General features: G+C 45.1%; 1 protein-coding gene across 6 annotated transcripts in view; it reads right to left on the reverse strand.

Moving 5' to 3' along the window:
* The window catches only part of TP53BP1 (tumor protein p53 binding protein 1), an 848,450-nt gene extending 826,015 nt beyond the window's left edge, over positions 1 to 22,435 (reverse strand). For 3 of the 6 annotated variants that reach the window (XM_069222603.1, XM_069222596.1, XM_069222602.1), the window contains exon 1: positions 21,948 to 22,074. In XM_069222603.1, coding sequence (XP_069078704.1) covers positions 21,948 to 21,974 — 27 coding nt within the window. In that variant the 5' untranslated portion in view covers positions 21,975 to 22,074. Of the gene's footprint in view, positions 1 to 21,947; positions 22,075 to 22,102; positions 22,127 to 22,246 lie in introns of those variants that run through there. The other 3 variants (XM_069222604.1, XM_069222600.1, XM_069222601.1) reach the window with 2 other exon arrangements.
* Positions 22,436 to 23,562: the final 1,127 nt, after the last annotated feature.

Consider the following 23,562-nt stretch of genomic DNA (forward strand, 5'->3'; position numbering starts at 1 on the left):
CTTCCTCGCCGCCAAGACCTGGAACTCTCTCCCCACCTCGCTACGCCAGACCCAGGTCCTCCACACCTTCAGGAGACTCCTCAAGACTTGGCTCTTCGAACGCTAGCAGCTCCCTCCCCCCCCCCTCAGCGCCTCGAAACCCTGACGGGTACATAGTGTGCTTAATAAGTTCTCTGATTGATTGATTGATTGATTGATTGACAAGTTACCTAAAATGTGTTAGTTTGTCATTTGTTTATTTATATAACATCTATTATCATTTAAATTAAGTGTGAAGCAAGGTTACTTTATATGAACCATATATGTGTGAGGTTTTTGTAGGGCACAGATCCAGTACTGAATTACTTCAATGTGCCCTCAAATTGAACGGGCAAGGAACATGTTACAATGTGTTGTAAATGTGATAGATGCGTAATACTACAAATTGGTCAAGTGTGGCAGCCAGGATTTGAGTCCAGGGTTTTATATGGTGTGGTCCAGAGTCTGTAGGATTATTTCTTTTCCTCTTCCATTTACCAACAGAGGTAGTGATTTTTGCTCAGTTATTGAAGTATAGTTACTCAATTTCTGTTAGTTGTGTTAGTAAAGGAAGTTCAATGCACACACATTTCACATCTTAAAATCAAAGTGACACTATATTCACACACACACACATATATATATATACATACATATATATGTGAACTCCTGTGTGTCCCCATTTACTGTATGTCTGAGATGCTGTCTGGAATGCTGACAGCAAATGATGTATTAAATTGTCAGTGTGTACTCTGCAGTGGAAGCTAGGAGTTAGAGACAGCCGGGGCAAAGAAGGAGCCCTGACATGACCTGCATATTGTAGCTATAATCTAAGGGTCTAACATGGATTAAAACACTTACCCCCTACCTGAATAGCTCTATACTCATTGTAGTAATGTAAATAACATAAGTATTGTTGTACCTGGCTTTTTGACAGGGTCATCCCCAAACTTTTTGCCTCCTTCCTCCTATTTTTTCTGACCGGTTGTTGTTGGCTTTTGACCTCTGGGCACTTTACCACTGCTAACCAGTGCTAAAGTGCATATGCTCTCTGTGTAAATTGTACTATTGATTGGTTTATCCATGATTTGCTATGTAATTTACTTATAAGTCCCTAGTAGAGTGCACTATATGTGCCTAGGCCCTGTAGATTAAATGCTACTAGTGGGCCTGCAGCACTGGTTGTGCCACCCACTTCAGTAGCCTCTTAACCTTGTCTCAGGCCTGCCATTGCAAGGCCTGTGTGTGCAGTTTCACTGTCACTTCGACTTGGCATTTAAAAGTATTTGCCAAGCCTAGAACTCCCCTTTTTCTACATATAAGTCACCTCTAATGTGTGCCCTAGGTAACCCCTAGAGCAGGGTGCTGTGTGGGTAAAAGGCAGGACATGTACCTGTGTAGTTATATGTCCTGGTAGTGTAAAACTCCTAAATTCGTTTTTACACTACTGTGAGGCCTGCTCCCTTCATAGGCTAACATTGGGGCTGCCCTCATACATTGTTGAAGTGGCAGCTGCTGATCTGAAAGGAGCAGAAAGGTCATATTTAGTATGGCCAGAATGGTAATACAAAATCCTGCTGACTGGTGAAGTCGGATTTAATATTACTATTCTAGAAATGCCACTTTTAGAAAGTGAGCATTTCTTTGCACTTAAATCTTTCTGTGCCCTTCAATCCACGTCTGGCTAGGTTTAGTTGACAGCTCCTTGTGCATTCACTCAGACACACCCCAAACACAGGGTACTCAGCCTCACTTGCATACATCTGCATTTTGAATGGGTCTTCCTGGGCTGGGAGGGTGGAGGGCCTGCCCTCATACAAAGGACTGCCACACCCCCTACTGGGACTCTGGCAGACAGGATTGAACTGAAAGGGGGCATGGTGCATTTCTTAGACACTCTTTGAAGTCACCCCCACTTCAAAGGCACAACTTAGTATAAAACAGGGCCTCTGCCTTACCTCATCAGACACTTGCTGGAGAAGAAACCTGAACCAAAAACTACACCCTGCCAAGAAGAACTGCCTGGCTGCTCAAAGGACTCACATGTCTGCTTTTCTACAAAGGACTGCTGCCTTGCTGTTGGCCTGCTGCCTTGCTGAACTCTTGTCTGGCTGTAAGAGTGCTCTCCAAGGGCTTGGATAGAGCTTGCCTCCTGTTCCCTGAAGTCTCAGGACCAAAAAGACTTCTCTCTTTCACTTGGACGCTTCATGTGCCGAAATTTTCGACGCACAGCTTGTTCCGCGGTGAGAAAAACGCCGCACACCGACGCTGATCGACGCAACGCCTTCGGGACGACCAGAACTTCGACGCACGGCCTCGCAAGGACAACGCCGCCCGACTTCCAAGGAGAAATCGACGCAACGCCTGCTGTGAGAGTGAAATTTCGACGCACAGCCCCGCGGAACGACGCGCAGCCGGAAAACAAGCAGGAGAATCCACGCACAGACCCGGGACATCTGGTAATCCCCGCGAACCATAGAAGGAGACGGTCCGCGTGCCGGAGAACGACGCACGTCTTCCCCTGAGTGAAAAATAACGAAGCAAGTCCGTGTGTGGAGGGGCGCAACCGACGCACACACCATTTTTCCTCCAGTAGAACGACGCACGTCTCCCCGCGTGAAAAATAACGACACGAGTCCGTGTGTGAAGGGGCGTAACCGACGCGCACACCATTTTTCCACGCATCTCCTCTTCTGCGGCCCTCTGCAGAGATTTTCCACCAGAAACCAGGTACTTTGTGCTTGAAAGAGACTTTGTTTGCTTTTTAAAGACTTAAGACACTTTATATCACTTTTCAGTGATATCTTTACAAATTCATATTGCATCTTTGATCGTTTTGACCTGCAAATACCCAGATAAATATTATATATTTTTCTAAACACTGTGTGGTGTATTTTTGTGGTGTTATATTATGGTATTGTATGATTTATTGCACAAATGCTTTACACATTGCCTTCTAAGTTAAGCCTGACTGCTCGTGCCAAGCTACCAGAGGGTGGGCACAGGCTGATTTTGGATTGTGTGTGACTTACCCTGACTAGAGTGAGGGTTCTTGCTTGGACAGAGGGCAACCTGACTGCCAACCAAAAACCCCATTTCTAACAAGTATGTTTTGAGTCTGCAAATAGATTGGAATCAAAGGATAGAATGGTGATATGTCAATAGAAAATGATGGACTGCGCCTTTCAAATATACTGGAGCAAATGCTCACCACTCCCTCCATCCCAGGTGTGGAATATTTGCAACAGCTTGAGGGGGACAACTGAGCAGCTGCTCATGCTCCCACCCAGTCCTAGCAATTGTGAAGCACTAGGCCCATACTGGGCAGGATTTGCGTGAGGCAAGCTTGTATGCCAAACTAATCAAGGGCTCACTGCTACTAATTTCTGAACCTTCAGTGGCAGGCGAGGAAAGGAGGCTCACCAGTGCACACCAGGGGCAGGACTCCTGCACCAATGGACAGGTCTAGTGCTGACAGAAAGCCTACTGCCAGGGGCTCTGTGGCTGGAAAGGAACAAGAGAATGTTAAAGCACCGGTAAATGGATGAGAAAACTCACAAGCCATGGACACAAAAGGACGAGCCCAGGCGAAACTGGGCAAGATCCTGGAGGTAATAGAGGGACAACACTGGAGAGAAAGTGGAAGTGGTGGCCATTGACCTTGGATTTGTGCAAGATGATCGGCTCAAACTATCATAAAGGCTTTCCTTATGGAATCTGAGGTTCGCAAACTACACCCCAGTCACGGACCTGCAGAAGCAAATGCAGGAACTGACTATCAGAATCCGAATTTTGGGGAGGGGGGCTGAAAATGCAGAAGTTAGGGCCTGGCTGAACAATTTACAAATCATAGAATTGCTAGAAAGGGCTAAAGAATTCAAGTAATCACAACTTGGATGGCCGGGACTCTAGCCACACATGGACTGTGCAACTGATTCACAGTAGAGAGCGCTTAAATGGTCCTGGGGAGGCTTTCCCCACTGGGCCCCCCATCTCCATCGTACTTAGAATGCCTCAATTTTCGTGACAGAAACACTGTTCTTCAATGAGCCACGAAAGAGTGTCGCTTTGTCCTTGAAAATGGGAAAGGTATCCTCTTTCCACACTAGCCTGGCAGTTTAGCACCATAGGGTGGGTTTCACAGGCCTCCAGCATGCACTTCACTTCCCAGCTAAGTTGAAAATAAAGGCGAATCAGCAAACCCTTTTTTGACCGAACCAGAAGCTGCATGGAAGTGGGCTAAACAAAAGAGGGTGCTGAAGGGAGGGGACAAAATCAACACTGCAGAGTTGCCACCTCCCTGACCACAACAAAAATACAAAAGAACATATTGAATAAGGTCGAGCAATGTGGGTTCACTGTCCCCCACTATGAGATCAACATGCTGCCAATGCACTGATAGTGGCCTTTCAACGAAGATCGAGACCTATGCGTCGGATGACACCAGCACTTCTTGGATAGCGGGATGGACTCAGGCACTGAAAGTGGCACTTTGTGGCCTCGGATCACTCTACGGGTACCTGATGACCGCTTGTAAACATGCCCATCGCAAGATCCACACACTGGCATCGTCAGAGCAACCCAGGCACAAGGTAGCATGTAGAATGGTAGGCTTAGAGAGACCTCCTCTATGTTCCCCGCAAAGACATATGGACATGTCGGTACACAGACAGGGGAGAACAACATTTCAGTGGGAAAGCATAGACGTTTTGTACCTGTGAATGGGGGAGCAGGTGGGCACGAGATCTGATTGAAATGAGTGATTGCTTGGGGGATCCAGCACTTCGAATTACAACTTGACATAACTTGGCTAGGCCGACGCGTGAGCAGAGTGGCACAGTACTGACCTCCATAGGTTGGCCCCATCACCCTACTTCCTCCTTTGATGCGCATTTGGTCCTCAATGAAGGCAAGTTCATCATTTGCACTTTAGTAAACAAATAGTTTAGATTATGTTTCCTTGGGCATATAACGTTAGTATTTCTGCCCTGTGGGTAAGGAGTCAAGCTGGACATGGTCTTTTAGGACCAGGATCATGTCAAATGTCGGGGGTTAGGGGAGGCCCCACGTGGGAGTGGGGGTCATTTCTTGATGATACAGGATGGAGATGAACACGTATAGAGTTTTAATTTGGAACGTACGGGATGTCCACAGCAGCTAAACAATAAATTGTACATTCATTTCTGAGTGACAGGAGCACATATGTGAAACTATTACAAGAGACACACTTGGCAGAGAGAGGGTACAAGGTTACAGACCAAATGTCGAGGTTAAGTAGGGGCCACTGGTTTCTCCTCCTATGACAGAGGACATCTGATGTGGATAAGTCTCGGGGTCCCCTCTGAGATCATGAAGCAACTTGTCGGTAGAGATGGAAGACACATTATTATGAAAGTGAGATTAGATGGCAGAACAATTGTGCTGGAGAGTTTATATGTCCCTACCATTGGTCAGTTGTAGTTTTACTCCACCCTATCCTCTTGCTGGCGAACTGGCAGCAGCACCCAGTGGTACTGGGAGGCGATTTCAATGGGGTTCTAGATGTGCTGCTGGATTCCTCCCATACCCCACTGCCCCACTCGCCAGGCACACAATATCCAGGGTTCTCAGCGTCTGGTTGAACCAATGGTCCTTGGTGGATGCATGAAGATGAAGGTACCCCTTTGGAAATGTATACTGCTTTTACTCCCCTGTTCATGATGTTCACATTATGCTGGATCACAGTGATCAAAACAGACTACTACCAACAGTTAGCTCAATTGAATACTAAGGGCAGGCAATATGTGACCACAACCCACAGACCATGAGTATTAACTGAATGAGAAAACGGGCACCTATACCAATGCAGGGACTTCTGAATGCCATATTAGAGGACCCACCGTCTTTCACTCTTCCCTGGGTGAACCTTCATAGGCTGTCGAGGCAGGGGAGAGCAACTTATTTCAATCCAAGAGGTCAAGGAGGCTCTCTTATCCTTTGCCTGTAATAAAGATTTAGGCACTGATGGACTCCCACTAGAATTCTATCCTGCTTTTGTGGATCAGCTGGCACCCAAGCTGACTGCAATGTACAACAAGGCATTAGAACTAGGCATACTGCCCCTACTACAAATGAAGCTCTAACAATCTACTTCCCTAAAGCAGGGAAAAGACCCGGAAGAACGAATGGCATACCAACCCCTCTTTATTTGAATGTAGATTATACAAGTCTTCGAACATACTTGCTATCGGGCTCCTGACACAAAAGAAAATGCTGATACATGAGGATTAGAACGGCTTCCTACCGGACCTAACACAGCACAGAACATACAGCAACTGTTTAGAATAATGGATGTTGCTCCTGAAAAATGGCCCGGAGTGGCAGTACTTTCGGTCGATGGAAAGATCCCTTGACTATTGGAGCTCTGGAAATTCCTATGAAGGTTGCTAGGGAGGCTTGGGCTGGATGTTGCTTCTGCTAATGGATAACAGCACTGTATACTTCCCCAGTGGCTAGAGTACGCATGGGGTAGGAGATATTGGCGAAATATCATATTCAATGCTGGATAGTTGCCTCATCTCCCCACTCCTCATTTTGCATGGTAGATGAGGGGTGTAGGATGCCAGATTGCGAGACAACTAGCATTGTCTCCCTAAGCCCTAGACAATTTTGGGAGAGTATCCGGGCCACTGGTAAAGTGGGAAAAGTCATTTTTCTACCCACAGTGGTCGAGAGCTACACCAGAATGAAATGGTAAGGAGAGGTGACCCCTCAGGTGAGAGAATACCGCCTTTAGATATCACACAGAGGCTGACCTCCTAAAAGGCAATGTAGGGCGCACCATTAAGACTCTAAGATCAGAGATTTCTTTTTGAAGGACTCTTCCACCCACCGTCACAGACAGAATAGCTCTAACTAAAATGGTAATGTTATCACTACCTATGCAAAACTACCGTTAATCATTTCCAGACAGTTTTTCTAAGACCATGGCAACCTATTGTTGGAATTAATACAGAATGGAGGGTGGCATAGAGTCGCATCGGTGAAGCTGAAACAGCAGTCCATATGCAGAGGAATGGAGTCCCAGACTTTGAGCTGTAGTGACTTGCAGGCAGATGCAACGTCCCAGCAACAGAGCTGGCTTTTACCTACTTCTAGGCCATGGAGCTCCCTGTCGTGGTGCCTACCTTCTTCTAGGCCACAGAGCTCCCAGCTGTGCTTCAAACAAGTAGCTCTTCAGTGTGTGCCACGTCCAGGGCTCTGTACCATATGAACCCACTGTCCTGCTGGGCATACTGCAAACTTCCTTGGGGTTGCATAGCAATATAGAAATGATGAGGTGAGTACAAGTTGGGGTGTGCACAGTGGAAGACTTGTTTGAAAATGAGGCATTAATACCATTTGTGGATACAACTGCCCCCGGCAATTCCTGCACTATAGAACCATAACGGCAGGATTCTGTGCATTTTGGGGTATCAGGGACACAGACCATAGGCGCATGACTATTTGCAGGCATTTTTCTCTATAAGCTGTGGTTAGAGACTAATTACTTGGATACTTAGTGTGCTACTGGACCTGTGTGGAGGCCCCCTCCCAGATAAGCCAAAGAGTAGTTGGGAAACCGATATAGGGAGCCTGTTTCACAAGAAAGACTAGAATAAAGTATTTGGATTCCCAAAAAGATCTCTAGAATGCCAGACTGCAACATATTCAATACTTCCAGCAAAACACAGGCCCTCATTATGAGTCTGGCGGTCACTAGACCCCCAGACTCGCGGATGGCGGTTAGACCGCCACCAATGCAGCGGTCCAAGCGCCATATTTCAATTTTGGTGGTCGGGCCACGGTGGGACCGCCAGCACTGCCCTGGGGATTACTACCTCGCTCTCCACCAGCCGTTTCTGGCAGTAGCATCGCCATGAAAAGGCTGACAGAGAATGGGTACAGGGGGCCCCAGGGGGGCCCTCTGCACTCCCCACGCACTTTGCATGCAGGTGGTTGGGTGGCTGTCTCCCTGGAGAGTTTATTGGGAGAGCCATGTCTTTAGCTTCTTGCAGACGTTGCGAAGCGGCAAAGAGGCTCTGATGTGGTGTGGGAGATTGTTCCATGCTTTGGGGGAGAAGAAAGAGAAAGCACAGGCTCTGCCTTTGGTTTTGTGGATGTCGAGTATGTGCACTCGTGACAGACCTATGTGAGTAGAGGTGCCTGGGAGGGTAGATGGATTTGTACACAGCTGTTGAGGTAGGCTGGCCCAATGTTGTGTAGTGCTTTTGCGAGTGTGTGCGAGACGTTTGAACTGAGATGGGGAGCCAGTGAAGCTCTCTGAGGCGTGAGGTGATGTGTGTGCAGTGAGGAAGGTTGAGGGTGAGTCTTGCAGCTGTATTGTGGATGGTTTGGCGTCTGTTCAGGAGCTTCTTGGTGACTCCTGTCTAGAGTGTGTTGCCATAGTCAAGTTTACTGGAAATCAAGGCATGTGTCACCTTTTTCCTCGTGCACTCTGGTAGCCATTTAAAGATCTTTTGCAGCATCCTCAGGATGTAGAAGCAGGTGGTGGTCACTGTGTTCACATGAGCTGATGTGTCGAGCTTGTCATTTACGATGATTCCTAAATTAATAGTGTGGGTGGCAGGGGCAGGTGTGGGGGGCAGAGGTCTGATGGCAACCAGGTAGCGTCCCAAGCAAAGATATTCCTTCTGAAGACCACCACTTCAGTTTTGTCAGTGTTGAGTTCGAGGCAGCTGGATCTCATCCTGGTGGCCACTGAGGTCATGAAAGGGGCAAAGTTCGGTTTAGTTTTGGGGGACTTGTTTGACAGGGAGATTATCAGTTGGGTGTCTTCTACATAAGAAAGTATATTGATGCATTGTGATCTGATGAAGCCGGCCAATGGGGGTATGCAGATGTTAAATAAGGTCTTACTGAGGGAGGATCCTTGGGGGACTCCGCAGATGATGTTCTTGGCTTTCAACATGTTGCATTTTTCCAAGCATCTGGGAATGTTTTGGTGATGATGGAGTTGTTCAGAATGCGGCTTAGGACTTAGCTGATTGGGGAGGCACCCATCAGCAGATGTGGTGGAGGCAGGGGTCCGTTGGTGTTTCGGAGCTGTAATTTCTGGGTAGGCTTTAGGGAGGGTGCAGGGATTCATCTGAGGGTCGAAGTTGTTGTAGATGGTTTTGATTCTGTTACTGAAGAATTCCGAGAGGCTGTTGCACACTTCTTGCAAGAGGGTGGTGCTGTGGTGGAATGTGGTGAGTGAAAGTCTGATGATAGCCAAGATTTCTTTACAGCTAATGAAGCTATTGTCTATTCATTCAGCTAGAGCCTTTTTCTTGTTTCTCTGATCTGCTGGTGGTAGCTTCTCAGAGCTCTTTTGTAAGTCTCCTTGTCATTATCGTGGTGGTTAGTTCTCCATCTTCTTTCCAGTTGTTTACAGTATTGTTTGTTTGCAAACAATTCCTTGGTGTACCAAATAGCATGTTTCCCGGTTCTTCTTCGTGTATTGTGTTCTTGGGGGTCTAAGGAGTTGGTGCATTTTGTGATCTACTCACCAAACTGTCTGATGTCACTGTTTAGGTCGTCGGTGGGGTTGGGCTGGTTATGGTAGATTCTAAGATGCTGCCCCAACTGCATCTGGCCAGTCTTGCGGTGGCAGGTTTTAGCTGGCGATAGATGCTGATTTGGAATTGGATGATGGTGTGATAAGTCCAGGTGAAAGGGGTAGTCTGTATTTGTGGTGATTTGGGGTTCATAAAAGGTAGCAAAAGCTGGTTAAATGGTGTGTCTGTCTAAGTGTGTGGGTCCAGTGACTTCTTGTGCCAGTTTGATGTTTTCAAGGCTTTCGAAGAGAGAGGCAGAGTTGGTATTGTTCCTGTCTTCCAGATGGAAGTTGAAGGCTCCTTGTTGGATGTAGCCTTTGGAGTCGATGGTGAAGGGGGATGATGAAGTATGCAGTACTTTTGGTGAAAGTAGCACCTGGTCCCGGTGGTCAGTACATGAGGCTTATGTTGATGGTGTAGGCTGCTGAAATTCGTGGTTTTCAATGTAGATGCTTCATGTAGGGGGTTGAGTTCTCTGAAGTTGTGGTGTAGTTGATGGATTCTTTGAATATAACCATGATTCCTCCTCCTGTGTTGACAGTCCTGCGCACAAGATTGAATCCTATTAGGAATCACAGGTTGTGACAATGTTGAGTGCTGACTCAGTGGTCAACCATGTTTCCGTAATAAAGAGGAGATCTGGGGTATTGTTATCCAGGATGACCCAGATTTCTATGGTGTGTTTGCTGTGTGAGTGGGTGTTGAGAAGCATGCATCATAGTTTGTTTTAGGGTGCATGTTTGTAGATGATAGCAGGGGTGTGCTGTGTGTAGTTTGTGTGGAAGGTGTAGTCGTGGTGCGCGTGATGTTGAACACTAAGCGCTAGTGGGTGCAGGCAAAAACTCTGCACATTATCAGCAACTCTGCATCCTAGTGGGCCAGCAACCTACCCTGCTGCCACGCCAGCTGGGCTAGCTTCATCTATATCATGGGTACTCGCAAACATTTTCACGGGGGCCGCAGAGTTTGGTCTTTGATGTGACCGAGGGCTGTACTGATGGCAGCATGGTGGCAGTCGGGGTTGGTAGTAAAGTGGGTGTAAGGGATGCACAGCTATACTTCTAGTGTCTGAATAGCACATCGTGAAACCTTAAACTTGGGAATAATCACGGCTTCTCCACTTAACCAAACTGTGTGATCCTAAGCAAATGTTTTATTTCACTTTCCCTGCTTTTTGTTCATTATCACATATGAGGACCTCGCATGACTTTAGGATGTGTGCTGCACAAAACCTTTTTGTGTTTGATTTAATAAACTATAATGCTTTGTATAATTGAAACCTAGGCCACCGAAGGAGTGCACATAGCTGACCTGCCTCTTAGCTCACCAAAGGCATTGTTGCCGGGATGGGAGATGGGGGAGTGAATGTTTCTAAATTCTGGTTAGAAAATTATCACTTTGAAAAAATATATTTCTTCAATGCACTGATATAATTTGGTGTACTGAGGTGAAGTTTCTCCGTGTTAATGAAATACACTTTTTGCATTTTGAGCAGACTTGATCGTGCTTTTACATTTTTGCTTCATATATGCCTTTAAAAATGAAGGAGTTTCTGATGTTACATTGTACAGAACTCCTCTCTTATCTCTTTTCTTTACCTTCAACTCACCTTTAATAAATGCTTGCCTGTTTGTTTACATTTTTTTTAATGTTAGTGCCAAGTCTAGTTAAGAGCAGCCCAGTGCTGCTGGGCCGCATGTAAAGGTCAGGAGGGACGCATGTGGCCCCCGGGCCGTACTATGAGTATCACTGATCTATATGATGTGAGACTGCCCCTTACTCACACAGTTTTGGCCAAGTGTGGGGAGCACACTTAGAAAGTGGCAGGGAGTACCTATAAAGGTTTATATTCTGGGCTGTGCCCCCTGTCCCAAGGCAGGAAAGGCTGGGACAAAATGCGCATATCTACCGTTGGTATTAGCTAAGTGAGCAATAGCCATGCACTCGCAGTCTAGTGCTGTGGCCAACATAAAACAGTGATGTGCAATCACTGCAACATTTGTAGGTACTGAGTGCACAATGTTACACCGAGAAGAGACCAGGAGTCTGTGGAAATTCCCAATTGCAAGGGAATGGGATGAATTAGCGCTGTCCTTTTCACAGGGGATCAAAATGATGTTAAACCACTTGAAGGGGACTGAGTGTTGCAAACTCATATCAGGTATACATTGGCAAATTAGCCATGAAACACACTAACTTCATAGGTTGGGCTGTCTCGTGAGGACCTGGAATGCACAATATTGCAGCTGATAGGGCTCCACATATGCTTACACCTGTGATATGGATAATATTCCTCCCCTGTCGAACATCCACCCTCTGACCAAGCACCCTCACTAATAAGACAATACAGATATTAACTCTACATACCTAAAACTGACCCATGTGCAGCTCAGTTTTATTACAACATAACTACCCCTAGTGGTGCGAGGGACTCACTCCTACTATGGCATCACACATATGTTATAGGATGGAAAAATATTTTATATTGGTAAGCGAATGGAGCCTGCTAGCATGATTAACAGATGAGGACTACCATTATACAACTGTAATGTAAATATGTAGTTGTTGGGACAGAAAAGTCCTCTGCATGGTTATAGATGTGTACCTTTCCCCTGAGTGCCCAACTATACTGTTGTGTGTATCCCTAATGCTGATTTTTGTTCATGGGATTGTGTGAATAATAGGTGTTTGTATACAAGAGTGTAATACATTACATGAGATATGTAGTGCTGTGCAGTAAATGTGTTGTGAAAGCTTGTGCTGGATATATGTGTGCTTGTGAGAAGTACAATACATGATGGTGAACTATTGCCCAGTGCGTGCATGGTGAATGTTTGTGCTAACAGTGTGTGTGTGTGTTTGCATGTAGCACACCATGGCACAATTCAGAAAGGCCATAGTACTGAGCTGTGCGCGCAGAGAGAATGTGTGCGCTGAACATACGTGCGCCTGGGGTGACACAAAACAAGGCATTAACAGTACTGAACAGTGTGTATACTGTGTTTGTACACCGAGTGCAAGTGTGCCTGCAATGGTACATTATATGGAGGACACTGGGTTCCGTTTTGGAAAACCCAGGCCTGCATGGTGAAGACATGAGGAGTAAAAGAGACAGATTTATGTATTGCTGCATTCCTGTGAGCTGGGTGGGACACACATCTAAGAAACGAGATGTGGCTAGTAAGGGAATCATAAAGTATAGGACAAGGAGGCTAAGATTAAACGTTTCATGCACCACATATCACTGTGGCTGACATCCAGGTGCAAACTCTAGTCACTCCCAGAGCCTATGTTGTGGGACTGTCAGCTTCATAGTCTCTAATGCTATGCCAGACAGCCTTCCAAGAGGAAGAGATAGGAAAAATGTTCACCTCAAAGGAAGGAGAACCCCAGCATAAAATTTCAAAGACCTAGACCATAAGGGCCGGATGTACGAAATTCCTACTTTGGATTTCCTAATTTGCAAATCCTAATAAATCGCTATATAGGAAATGAAAAATGGAATGTACAAAACTAGAGATTTCTAATAGCGGTTCCTACAGACCATTCCTTGGGCCTAAAGGTTGAAAAAAAATATTTGTCTGGATCTTTCGAGGGATAGTAAAGGGATCTATACACTTGAGACCCTGTACAATCGTACTTTACATCAGATGGCCAAGAACTGTGGTGAGGTGCTATTTTACCTGATTAGTGGTGCTTTAAAGTGTTGCTTAAAAAGACTGCTTTAAATTAGACGTTTTTATCAAGACTTGCAACATTGTTTACAGACAAAAAGACATACCAAGCTGTATGTTTGCACAATGTGATGAGATGCCATTTTATTTAAAGACAAATTTATGTCCTCTGATGCAAAGATTCTTCATGAAATTTAGGTTTAATCAAATACCAATTGGTGAAAATGTGTGGATTAAAAAGGATGAGTTTGGTTTTGGCAGTACTGGGGAGCTGTGAAACGGGATTTGAATGATGTTTTAGTTTTTGCCCGGGACTTTTGCATCTCCAGAAAAAGGTTATAAATCCCGTAATTTCAAAGCACTTTATAGTAAGCATGAAGAAGCACTTTATGTATTGTTAAATATCCCTACAGTCAGTGATGTCTGATGAGTTTTTGGGAGAGTTTCTTGCAGTAAATGTATCTATTCTTTTGCTTTTTTATCCTTTGTATCATAATTTATACTACCTTAATTCGTGTGTTCTTTTGCTTGTTGTGGTTGTAAGTGTATTCTTGGAAGCACTTTAAAGAATAAATTATTTAAATGCTTTACTTCTCCTTGAAGACGTTTAACGATCAACATGACTGTTTTAGCTACAGAAGAAGGAAGGTTGAGTCCAGTTAAAACGACAACTCCCAGCATTTTGTTTTTTGATGAACATCCTCTCCTTTTCTGCTTGCCATTCTCAGACAAGCAAAGACTCCTGCTATCCATATTTATGGTGAGCCACTTGTCAGCGTGGACAGATGAGTGAAACTGTGAAAATCTTTCCACACTTATTTGGCCCCTTTAGTTCCCTGCACCTGATATTTCTGATACTGTAGTTTTTTTAAAAATGTCCAGATACTAGAGCACCCTGATACCACTGGGATTCCCTTGATCATCCACTGAGAGATCGGGAATACTGCACCTCATTCCCGTAGGAATTCCCCCTCTTTTTAACCTTTTTTATTTTTCTAGCTCACCAGCTTTTAGCAATAGAGTTGCTGCTAGCTACAACGTTCTACTATCAGTGAGGCAATTATTATCCAGAGAAAACCTATCTATAACCGTAAAAATTGGTAACCTGATTTGAGTTGAGCCTAGGAGTACTTTTCAAGTGTTGAAGGTGAAACATTATTCATATCTTGTTTAAGAACTACACATGAGTGCAGTCGCGGCTCGCAGCACTCCAAAGGGGCGGGGCAGTGCGCGGGGGTGGAAGTTGTGGGCGGGATGCTACACATTCAATTATATATTTTTTTAATTAAAAACTTACCCTTCTCGCTTCATCGCCATGCGCCGCCGCTCCGTCTTCCTGGTCACAGGTGGCACAGGCTCCCAGCCTGCCCTGCTGCCAATCCTGACACTGCTCAGAAAAGCGTTAGGATTGGCTGGGAGCGCCCAGCCAGGGCGCTCCCAGGCAGACTGAAAGCCTGTGCCTGATCTCTCCAGCCCTGCAACACAGTGCCGGCCTGAAGAGAGCCTACTGCGCATGTGTATTTGGCTGGCCCGAGACAGCTGGCCACACATACATGCTCACTGAGGGGAGTGCACATTGCACTCCGCTCATCCACGTCATTCCCAATGCCCCGCTCCTTTAACACACAAGACAATAATAAACATGGTTTGTTATTGTTTTGTTTGTTAAAGGATTTTCAGCATCTGCTGCTGGCGGGGGGTGACGCTCCTCCGTCCTAACGGAGGAGCCGCTGCTGCATCAGTGTCTAAGAGACATTTATTCCTCAACGTATTCCTGATTCGAGGGCCAGATTTGCTGGGTAGAAGTCATGGGATCAGGGAAAGATGCACAGGAACCAATATTGTTCCACTAACATTAAGAAATTATTTGATTTTGTAGAGGCTTCAGCACTGCTGTGTGGATAGTAACAAAGTCAATGAAGCTATTTATACTTGGAAGGCTTTTAAGCCACCTGTACCCTAGAATGACAAGCATTCATAGGTTGTTCCACTCTCACTGTTTGAACCCCTTTTGCTGTCTTGGTTGGTCATGAAATATAATGTTTCTATAGTTGACTCCCAGCATTTCTGAAAGGGGTTGGTAGGGTCAGGCTGCAGTTTCAGATGTGCCACATAGGATACCTTAAACAAACATCTTACCATGCTTTGTTGCATGCCATTGTTTTATGTGTGCATATATTAAATTTGGGTGATACAGGCCTGCCTTTCCTTGTTCACAAGGGTTCGAACATAGGTGCTTCGCATGGGGCAGACATATAGCATGGTGTCCTGGCCTATTATATGCAATATATTAGCCTGTTGGAGTAGAACGTAAGAAATGTTCATCTGGGCCTCTCCAGAGATTCATGAATGATGTGGAGAAGTAGGAGCATGATATCTAGCTTAGAAGCATGTTGCAAGCCATTAGCGGTATGCTTCTTAAATCGAGGGGGCTGGGTTCCATCTCTGTAAATATCTGATACCAGAGTTTTCTTGTCAGGTCTTACTGTGGTTTGGAACTTTAACCATGTGTGCTGTGCTTTCAGCACAAAGAGGTGCAATCTAGCAGTAGGCACATATAGTTTTCTGAGAACGTGTCGGGGCAAGGTTGAATGGAGAGCATAGATGGATTCAAAAGAGGGAAAAATCAGAGTGACTGGCATGACCTGAAAGTCCCTACCTGTTGGGGACTTTGTGCTAAGCCAGGTGAAAAGATTGCCGTACATGAATAGTAGTGAAATCAAGATGGTGATGGATTTTTCAGCCAGAAGTAGAAGGTGCTGTGTAACTGCCTAGTCCACACCTCTAGAGCATTCTACCCATCACAGATCTAAATAAATTATATTGATTACTACCTGGCCAAAGACTATAGAACTAAGCTGTCCTAAAAGACTGTGCGATTTCATATTGGACATGCCTCAGATTGGCCTCTATGGTCAAAGAATCAGGCCCGCTCCGGACTCTTATACCAGATGGCCAAGCAGGGGATGGGGGAAGGGTGGGGGGGGTAACTATATATCATGTATGTCAACCTGGGGATGTAGAGCCAAAGTGTGGAAAAGGTAATCAAGGTAGTCACGGGGGCTGATGGAACTATGGTTGTATTGTCTTTGTATTTCATACAGTTAAAGTTGAAAAAATTTTATATAAACATAAAAACTGTGTAAAGTGACGGACAGAGTTAAAGGTACATAAACAACATGCACATCCCCGTCATAAAATTAAACAAAGGCTTAACCCCTATAATTTAAGTTTACATGACCGCAATACATCAACAAACTTTACACGTCCCACCTGCAACCATATCTTTAAAAAAATGCAGGCTTGCACAATAATCTTTTTTTTGTTTTGAAACTTCCACGGTGAAAGTATGCACCACTGTCATTTTTTACAGTCTCTTTCAATAACACTCCTCACACTCTGTTACCCTTCTCTCACAACTTGTTCTTCTGTTCCTACTTCTTACCTCTGTACTATTCCTCTGATTTTAACACTTACCCGTCTCCACATTTACGCATACCACCACCAACAGCAACATTATTAATATTCTATATTATCAGTGGTCCCTCCTAAGTACACTCTTCTCCTGCTTCCTCGATTCAGCCCCCATTCCCATGTTTTCACTCTACTTCTCTACACTACCCTCCAGGCCCAGCTTGACAACGCCCTATATGCTTCCTTTCTCCCATTCCTTCTCTGTCAGTCAGTCTCCTCATGACATGTACCCACTCTCTCATTTCTTTAACACAACACGGACTAGCACTCAAACCTCCTTCAGCAACCTAAATGGTGACTTATTTGTTTGAGGATGTGAAACTATCTTATTTCAAAGACGGCTCCGTCAAATCATCCCTCCATTCTGTACCTCGTTCTGCATCTAATTTCACCCATTCCTTCAAAACCATTCCACCAAGTACTTAGACCTGGCTTCTTGTGAACGTCACAACGTCTACTGCAACTAAAAGCATCATATCCTTAGCCACAGTTTGTGGAATTCCTTCCTTTTCAAATATTCCAATCATGAAATGTACTTTGCCGAACAATTTGTCTCCTGCCAACTACTGCAGTTGTCTATTGTCACCAATGACCATCATAAAGATCCTCTTAGGCATATGTAGCCCTGTTATGCCTAACTACACTTTCTGCCATGCCCTTGAGGAACTCTCATAGGAGCAAACACAATCTTTCGCATCTTCACCACATATTCCATTTCTCCTGACACTTGATATGATTGTGACGGGGTGGTCTAACTTCACACATGTACTTCTTTGTTCTCTGCACCTCAATATGCTTAATTACTCTTCCTTACCATATGCACTCTTCTCCAAGCTGTATTCCCTTTCAACATCAATATCATCTCACAATATCCCACAACTGGCAATTTTTCCCTGTAAGAACTGCCTATATTGGGATCCACCTATCTCAGTACCATGTTCCTAATTTTCTTGAATATGTCTTAAGTTAAATGTATTGAGGGGGGTCGCTAGTCTGTCCTCATGGTCACTTCTACGAATTGTATCAAAACAACACATTTCAGAGGACTGCATGGTTTTGCTTCATTATTTTTCTTCTTCTCACTTGCCTATCATAACGCCTTATCTTCAGTGTTACATACATCCTGATTATACCTTCATTGTCATCCTCCCAACCCAGTCAATTTTACAAACCTGTGACAAAAGTAACACTGCTCTGCTATTAAAACATTTCTTCTTGATGGGAAAACAATACCTAGACTCCATTGGATCCCTCTCACTGTGACACCTGTAACACCACAATCTGGCACTCATTTTATTAATCTCACCCACTTTTGACATATGGCCTTTATTCTTTTCCTCTTTCAGAATACTGACACTAGACCCTTCTTCACCTATCCTCGTACCATTTTTCAGATTTAACTCCTGTAAATACTTAGAAATATTCTCAATACAGCAGGCAATAGCATTACCTAATGTCAGTTGCCCCCTCATATATAATAATTTCTTCTGAATTTTAAGATTTTTGGGTCTCCTAATTTATTGTTCACATATTTCCTCCTGTAAGTTGGTAAATGTGCATGTTGCTGACAATGCGCACAGTGCTGCTATCTGGTTTCATATTTTTGCCTGACACCTATGTTCTGGAGAAAAAAAACGTTAGTTTTGACAAAAATATTCATATTTGTGCCTTAGTGTTTTTTTTTACATCACTCATCATCGATCCTACATCAACTCCATGTTGTCATCTGTTTGTCCCATCATCTGTCCTAGGTTCGAGTATAACATTCCCCTACCATTTATCTCCAGATTGTTCTTCAACATAGTCAACTTCCGCTTTGCCACAAACAGATCTCAACTCAGTGTCTCCAAATACAGTTTGAAGCCTCCTACCAACAATCTCATTAAATCAATGGTTCTGCTGGGTTTTGTAAAAGCGTCGAGACTTGCACTGCTGACAGCACTTTTTTGAGTGAGTACCCAGATCCAATACAGAATTAAAACAAAATGTATAGCCAGCTTCATTAAGACACTTTTAGAATGTCAGAACAAGTCCCCAATACTCAGTACCTAATGTTAAAATCAAATATATATGCAAAAACAAACAAAGCAGCCACCATAATCATGAAATATCAAACACTCAGTACGTGGATGGTTTCAGGAGTGCCATATACAGCTCCGGCAGCTTCTCAGTTCCTAATATCCCCCAGAGTACATGGTCTCAGGTACAACTAGTTTCAGAACATTTTTTTTTCAAAAATATACAAAAAGGAAAGTTGATTAGTTCTTCTACTAGATTGGAAATATTAAATCCAAAATATAACTTTATACTAAAATGGCTGCCAGGATTCTAAGTAATCCTTATTTATGTTATACCCACTGGTCCTTGGTCAGTTGTCACCTACAGGACGTGACTTCCAGGCAGACACTGCTGTTGTCATTGTAGGAAACAGAGCTCCACAGAAGCACTGGGCAAAGTAGCACCCACACCCCGACTCGGGTAGGGAGCATTGCAGATCAGATGCACTCAACCCCCCAAGTGAGGCCTTCCCCATGTCTAGTTTACTTCAGCAACTCCGCTGTTCACAGTGAAGGGTGCACACTTGTAGTTGACGATAGCATGGATTAGGTACATCCAAAATACCAGCTCTCTCATCTTTAATGACTCAAAAGCTCCTTGGGAACTAATAGTAGAAAGGAAGCATTAACAATCCACACTCGCTATCCTGAAGATCCACACTGGCTGAACTGGTTCTACTACTCAATCCTGATCAGGGGCGACTTAAAATCCCTGCTGGAACCTCCATTATTTGCTACCCACATCAACGGCTACATATTATTAACCTTTGAACTATGGAAGTTTGAGTTGACCCACTTCAGGAGTCAAAGCTTTTCCAGGGAGGTTGCCCTCAAATTCCAGTAGCAGGCAAATCACCCCCGAAACATTCTACGCACTGAAGATCTTGAACCAACACTGCAAAGCACAAAAAGCATCACCTTCGCAAGTGAAGTGGAGATAGATGAACATCGACACGTGTTTGATCACTAGAGTGTTCTTCTTAGACTAGGCCTGGGAAACAAAATAGGCATGATATAATGGAATGAATTCCTTTCCAGTGTAAACTGTTTTGCGGTCACCATCGCCCTTCACAGTACCTAGTGAACAAACCAGCTGATGAGAGATCACTTAAGAAGGGCTGGGCCAGCAAGGGCGGAAGGAGGGTGCACAGGGTGAGAAAGAAGGTCCAGTGAAATTGTAGAGCGCAGGTTTGCAGACTTCAGCCCAAATTATTAAAGTTTTGCTTGGGCACTCTTGCGACAAAAGTTACCATCTATTTATATTTAGGGATGTAAATGTTAAATTGTGTATTTTCAAGTTTGTACCAAATTGGTGACAGGTAAGACTGGTATTAGTCCAGGAGGGGTAACAATGAAAAGGCAGCGGAATCCCTGCGTGCTTTGGGGGATACAGAAGAGGTGCGTGCTTACTGAGGGGATCACCAGATCAGCACGAGAGCGCCTTTTATCAGTGAATAACGCAAGTAGCATTTTACGAATAGGTACCACATGAACGTGCCGTTTCTGCTCCAGCCAGTAACTTCCTGCAGGCGTGAGTGGTTATCTCCCATGCAATCAAACGTGAACATAATAGTAATAAAAATAATACAGTTACAATAAAAACAACCTTGATAGCGATACTAATGCTACCACCAATAACAGCGGTGGTGATGGTGACGCCAACAGTCCAATTGGTAGATAATCAATTACGTCTGCAATGCCGACGTGCGACCCTGACCTAGACACACAGCATCCATGACTTTCGCCTGTATTTTCAGGAAAGCCCCAGTGAGATACAGGGAGATGCGCTTCGGGCGACCCTGTTGTGGTAAGCCACGAGCGCGAGCTCGAAGAGGCTGCCACGCTCCTGTTCACAACAAACAGCCACAGCACCCGAGCATGCTCGGTCCACACACACTCTTGAACACAGCCTCAGCCCGCCTGCCTTCTGTCTTAATCCGCTGCTGCTGTGCTTTACGTGTTGCGTACACCAGAAAATCTATATTCTGTAGGGCAGGCCAATGACAGGCATCGCAAGAAGTAAACAGCCTGAGATAAATAAGAGAACAGTCTGCTGGAGGTGCCATGCATCACTCACACGCGCATCTCGTGGATCTTCCTGCATGTTTATCCTGCATATTCTTCATGCTTATCCTGCACTCCCTGCATGGACACCCTGCACCGTCCTTGTGCCTGACCTGCACCTCTTCCCTATTAGTTATGCACCATCCCCATGGCTATTCTGTACTTCCTGTATATGTATCCTGCACAGTTCCCATGCCTATCCTGCACCCACACGTGTAACCTATACTGCCCGCATGTTTTTCCTGCACGTCCTTATACCTATCATGCAAGTCACAACATGTAAATCCAGCACTCTTCTCATGTGATTTTTCTGCTCTTTCTGGGAGTCTGTCCTGCACCTCCTGGTTGACAGTCGTTAACCTATTTATGCCTATACAGCCATCCAAGCAGGTCTGTCCTATGCTCATGCATGTTCACTGTGCCTGACCTGTGCCTCTGTAAGCCTCTCATGCATTATGGTCTTCGCCTCATGCATGATCTATCCTGCACCACCTGCTCGTCTATCCTATGCTCGGTGCTGGTTTGTTCTGCGCAGTGTGTGTGTGTGTGTGAGTCTCCTGGGTCCCTGGCGTGTGCTTAGTGCAGCGCCTACATGTCTAGACTGCACCCCTTGCACTGGCTCCGCAGGGGGTATCCTGCCCCTGTGTGTCTACCTTACGGCCGCGCACGACTGCCCTGATCTCTTTCTTATCTGGCGGTGTATGTCTTGTGTCTGTCCATTTCTCTCATCCGGCGGGTGTCGTGGTACAAGAAATCCCCTTCAGCATCTTCTGCACCCAAACAAGCCTAAAGATGCGACGGATGTCTGTACGTTCACACTTAGCAAACCTACAACACCCTCCAAAAAAGGGTTCACCCTTCCGAACAATTGACATCATCCTCCTCGGAGAGCCAACATGTTGACTGTTTGCCCCCTCCATGCACACCCGGCCCTGCCTGCGTACACATCTACCGTGCATTTCTCAGCCCGGCCCCAGGAACACGCCGGCAACCAACCACGGCGGCAGGCACCCTCCACGCACTCACCTGTTCCCAAGCCATTCGGCACCCAGCCGGGGCTCATCCCCAGCACAACCACGTACCCGGATGCATTGTTGCCCGTCCTCCATACTGCAACCCCGCTGTGTCTTCCTCACTCAGTCCATAACCGCCATGACGTTCTCTCCAGTTCCCCCCACGCACCATTTCTCATTTTCACGCGCCTCTCCTTCAGCCACCCCACGCCCCATCCCCTAACCTCACGCTCTACCCCTGACTCCTGCTGCAGGCCCCGTCCTCCTCTATCACGCCTCGGCTTCGCCTCCTCAAGCGGCAGGTCAGACGGACGCATGCATTAAAATGTCTGCAGACGGGGCGGTCAGCGTGACTCCGCGGCCTTTACCTCGGGGTGCTCGGTGCTCGGGTTGCAACGCTGTGCCTATGAGGCAGTGAGGATGGAAGGGACGTGGGAGCTGCAAGAAGGGAGGTGGGAGCTGCAGACAGCTTGGCTCTGCGGTTGCTGCTGCAGCCTGAGCCTTGTGAGGGGTTGAGCTGCCGCCTAGTGTTGTAGAGAGTGGGGGCGCTGCTGGACCACAACTCTTGTCTCTTGACTGCATTATAATGTGTAAAGATATGGACTTGAGACAGACATCGGTCCCTGAGAAGTTTGTCTTGGCTGTACCACATTGCCCCGAGCGAAAAAGGAAGTTTAAGCGTCCTTTCCGCTGGAATTTTGTCAAAAAATAAAAAGATTTGCACCCAAGTGGATCGTAATGTAATGGTTTTGCTTTTCGAGGAGGAAAGCTTAAAAAAGCTTTAGGGTTTTAGAGGCAACGTTGCACGGGAGCGTTGGAATTAATAAGTAAATATATTGGGCCTAGTCCTCACTTAAAACTCGTTTCTGTGCTGAAAAAACAGAATAGGAAAATTGTGGGCAAATTGAAGCAAATGTACACATATGTTGCTCATAAATCATTTAATTTGTGTAATTGAGTTCTTCAGCCCTATTCATGATTAATCTTTGGTAATAAATTATTAAATGCACTTAAAAAACAAGCACGCTGCATTTGTTGAAAAAACGAAACAAGTCTATTTTTGTCCAAAAGTAATTAAATCTTTCGCATTTTGAAGGTGAAGAAAGCTGAATGCGATCTATATCTCACAATCTAAACACTGCAAAATATGCAGCGTACACAGTTAATGTATTCAGGCCCCTGGAAGTAACTAAACGAACAGTTCTGAATGAAAAGAACTGCTCATTTTCATCCTCCTGAAACGCGTGGAAGAATGACAATATTAAAAGATCTGCCAGGAGAAATAATCCCATTATCAACTCTGATTTTTGTTCCAGCAGCTATATAGTCCATCGCCGCCACTGTCTCTAGGCAAGTGACAATCCAGTGTTAGTTCCCGTGCCAAAAAATAAAATGCCAGTAATACTTAATAGAGCAACTCAATAATTCCCCAGGAGACTAGGAATACACTCTTTTCAGAAACACAATAAACGTTTGACGTAGTAATTGCACAATAGAGTCCAAACAATGATGTCAATGAAAGGATACTGAAAAATATTTGTTATTGCTTATAAGATGCTCGAAGGCGACCTCTGTTTGAAGTCATATTCAATGAGAAAGTATTTATTCTGAATAATCTCTTTTCAAGACTAAATCAATTGTCTGAACAAGAGACACTATCGTACAGAGATGATTGCATCGGTAA

Source organism: Pleurodeles waltl, chromosome 3_1 (genome assembly GCF_031143425.1).
Source record: "Pleurodeles waltl isolate 20211129_DDA chromosome 3_1, aPleWal1.hap1.20221129, whole genome shotgun sequence".
Taxonomy (NCBI): domain Eukaryota; kingdom Metazoa; phylum Chordata; class Amphibia; order Caudata; family Salamandridae; genus Pleurodeles; species Pleurodeles waltl.